Consider the following 2569-nt stretch of genomic DNA (forward strand, 5'->3'; position numbering starts at 1 on the left):
CGTTCCTATAAAATTCGTAACAAAAATACTCTCAATCCTAATTAATTAAGGAAACAAACAAAATAATACTTACGTTACAAGAACCTATACAGAAGAGAACTAAGTTTATTTAAAGCCACAACTCTATTGCTTCTTAATTGTCTTACTTTATCGACATTATAGATGCACCATTCTGCTTAATTATGTCATGAAAATTTCTAAAAGCATGCAAATTTCTATATCCGTCGGTTGTATATTTATATCTTCGCATTCATCGGGTACCATACGTCGAACTACTTATGTTATACTTCCCGACCGGTATTTGATACTCATATTCGTTACACTACTTATTTTTTGTCTTTGCATTCATCAGATAACACTACTTATACTTTGTTTCTCACTCAATGTTCGATACTCATATTGATGTTCAACTAATCTGAATTCACGCGACGTAAAGCCCAATAAAGGAAAAAGCGCTTCCTAACATTATTTTTTCCATTCCCAGGATTCAAATCAAGTCCTTTAGTTAGAAGGATGGAGGGATGTCCATCTCTCCACAATCCTTGGTGGTGGTAACCATCAAACTGCGTTAAGAATAGTTCATGCTGAATTGAAATCTTTTTATGCTTTAATTAGATATTATTATGATGTAAGCTCGACGATGTGTGTTTCGTTTGAGGGGAACTGAAAATGACTTATATTCTGAAAAATATTTTACGATGTTTGGTTGAATAATAAATTCTTTTTTTATAAGAAAATATTTAATAAAGGGGATACGGAAGTCATTTTCTAGAAAAATATTTTCACTCGACAATTTAACACCAATAAACAGTTTCCATTAAAAATGATTTTAGTTAATTATATCAAACACGCTAAGTGTTTCGACAATATTCTTGAATAATATTGATTGAGAATAATGTTCAAATGTTGGTTAAAGAAATAATATGAAGTTAAAAATGGAGACAATCAGGAAGGAAATCGACTTTCGCCCAAAAGTGAAGGAAGTCATTTCTCCCTTCGGGATTATTTTCCATAAAAAATAATTTTTTTAATAATCAAACATTTGAAAATAACTTATTTTCTTGAAAAAGAACATTTTCCATCATATGTACCAAACACACCCGAATACATCATATGTTGCATTCACTGGTTGTTAAATTGTTAGTAAAAGAAGCGACGCTGAAATTAGTTACCTTAAGTCTGCTCACGTCGAATTTATCCTCTATAAGATTTTTTAAAATAATAAATAAATAAACTCAGACAAGTTCCAACCTTTTCAATGATCACAATAAAAATCTTAATGTGAAAATGGTGAAATGCAGAGAATTTATACCTTCTAAGATATATGTTACTATGGTTGATCATCTACTAACAACATCAAGACAGGCTAATGTTACTAAAAGCATATTAAGACGTGGAAGATATATATATTTATTGTTATGTCATGTTTATTATTTATTATAAATCACATGCAAGTATACTGTTGTACCAATAATTTGATCATCTCACTAAATAAGAATTAGATATGACTCCTCAAAGATAAGTTGCATCAATGTCCGGCTTTTATTATTCTAACATCATATATGCTTGAAAATTATTTTTTATTTTTTATATTTTATAAATAAATTTATTTTATTTATAGATAAGTTCATAATAAAGATTAAAAATAAATAAGAATGTCATAATATAAAAAAAAAGTGAAAAAAATAAAGATTAATAATTTAGAGAGCAAAATACTTATTTGGCTACTAGAAGTTTGAAAAATCTGATTGTGTGACCTTTTCATAAGCATGACATGGAAACAAATTGATAAAACATAAGCCGATCGAGAGTTAAATAATTAACCCAAAAATCTTGGGAACTTAAACACTTGGACCAGTAATTATTGTCCAGATGATAAAATGGAGAAGAAATAGGAATAAAAAACTTTAGTCAAAGACCTTACCCTACGTAAAATCTTGGCCAAGCAATGGCCTCTACGCTCTTTCACTATAACTAACTTTTATAAGCCCAGTATACTTCACTATTTTATCTCTTTTTTTCACTGTCTTTGAGATAAACTTGTGGCCGATGTTAACTTATGGTAAAAAAAAATATGTGTCATTACCATTTTCTGAAAAGGTATAAATAAGCAGGACCAGCTATAGAAACTGTCACAAGTTCTCGTACTTGTGACAATTTAATTAGTAGAACTACACTTTTTCTTTACATGTTAAATTAGTAGACGACAGATGCATCATTCTTCAGTGAAGAGCATTTTTGTTGAGGAGAAAAATAAGCTGAACAATGGAGGAAATAATGTGCCACCTATTTGCCCTAAACCTAGAAAACCTGGTTCTACTCTTCCTGAATTCCTCAAATCCCTGAATTACAACGATAATAGGTACTTCTTCTTTTATTCCCTTTTTTCACATTTTTATATCTTTCTTTCTCTTCTTCATAATAATGGAGTATTTTAATTGATCTTTTGAGAAATAATATTTGGAAATTCATGTGATCGATCAGCCAGAAGAATTTTGATGGAAGAAGTGGGATTCTCAACATTGTTGCCGATAAGGTTTGTTCTCTAAGCCAAGATTCTATATATATA

General features: G+C 29.7%; 1 protein-coding gene across 1 annotated transcript in view; it reads left to right on the plus strand.

Annotated features, from left to right (window-relative positions):
- The first annotated feature begins 2076 nt into the window (after positions 1-2076).
- The window catches only part of LOC109206210, a 1199-nt gene continuing 706 nt past the window's right edge, over positions 2077-2569 (plus strand). The window contains exons 1-2 of the mRNA XM_019369006.1: positions 2077-2362; positions 2485-2536. Coding sequence (XP_019224551.1) covers positions 2211-2362; positions 2485-2536 — 204 coding nt within the window. The 5' untranslated portion in view covers positions 2077-2210. The remainder of the gene's footprint in view (positions 2363-2484; positions 2537-2569) is intronic.

The sequence above is a fragment of the Nicotiana attenuata genome, unplaced genomic scaffold, assembly GCF_001879085.1.
Source record: "Nicotiana attenuata strain UT unplaced genomic scaffold, NIATTr2, whole genome shotgun sequence".
Classification (NCBI taxonomy): Eukaryota; Viridiplantae; Streptophyta; class Magnoliopsida; order Solanales; family Solanaceae; genus Nicotiana; species Nicotiana attenuata.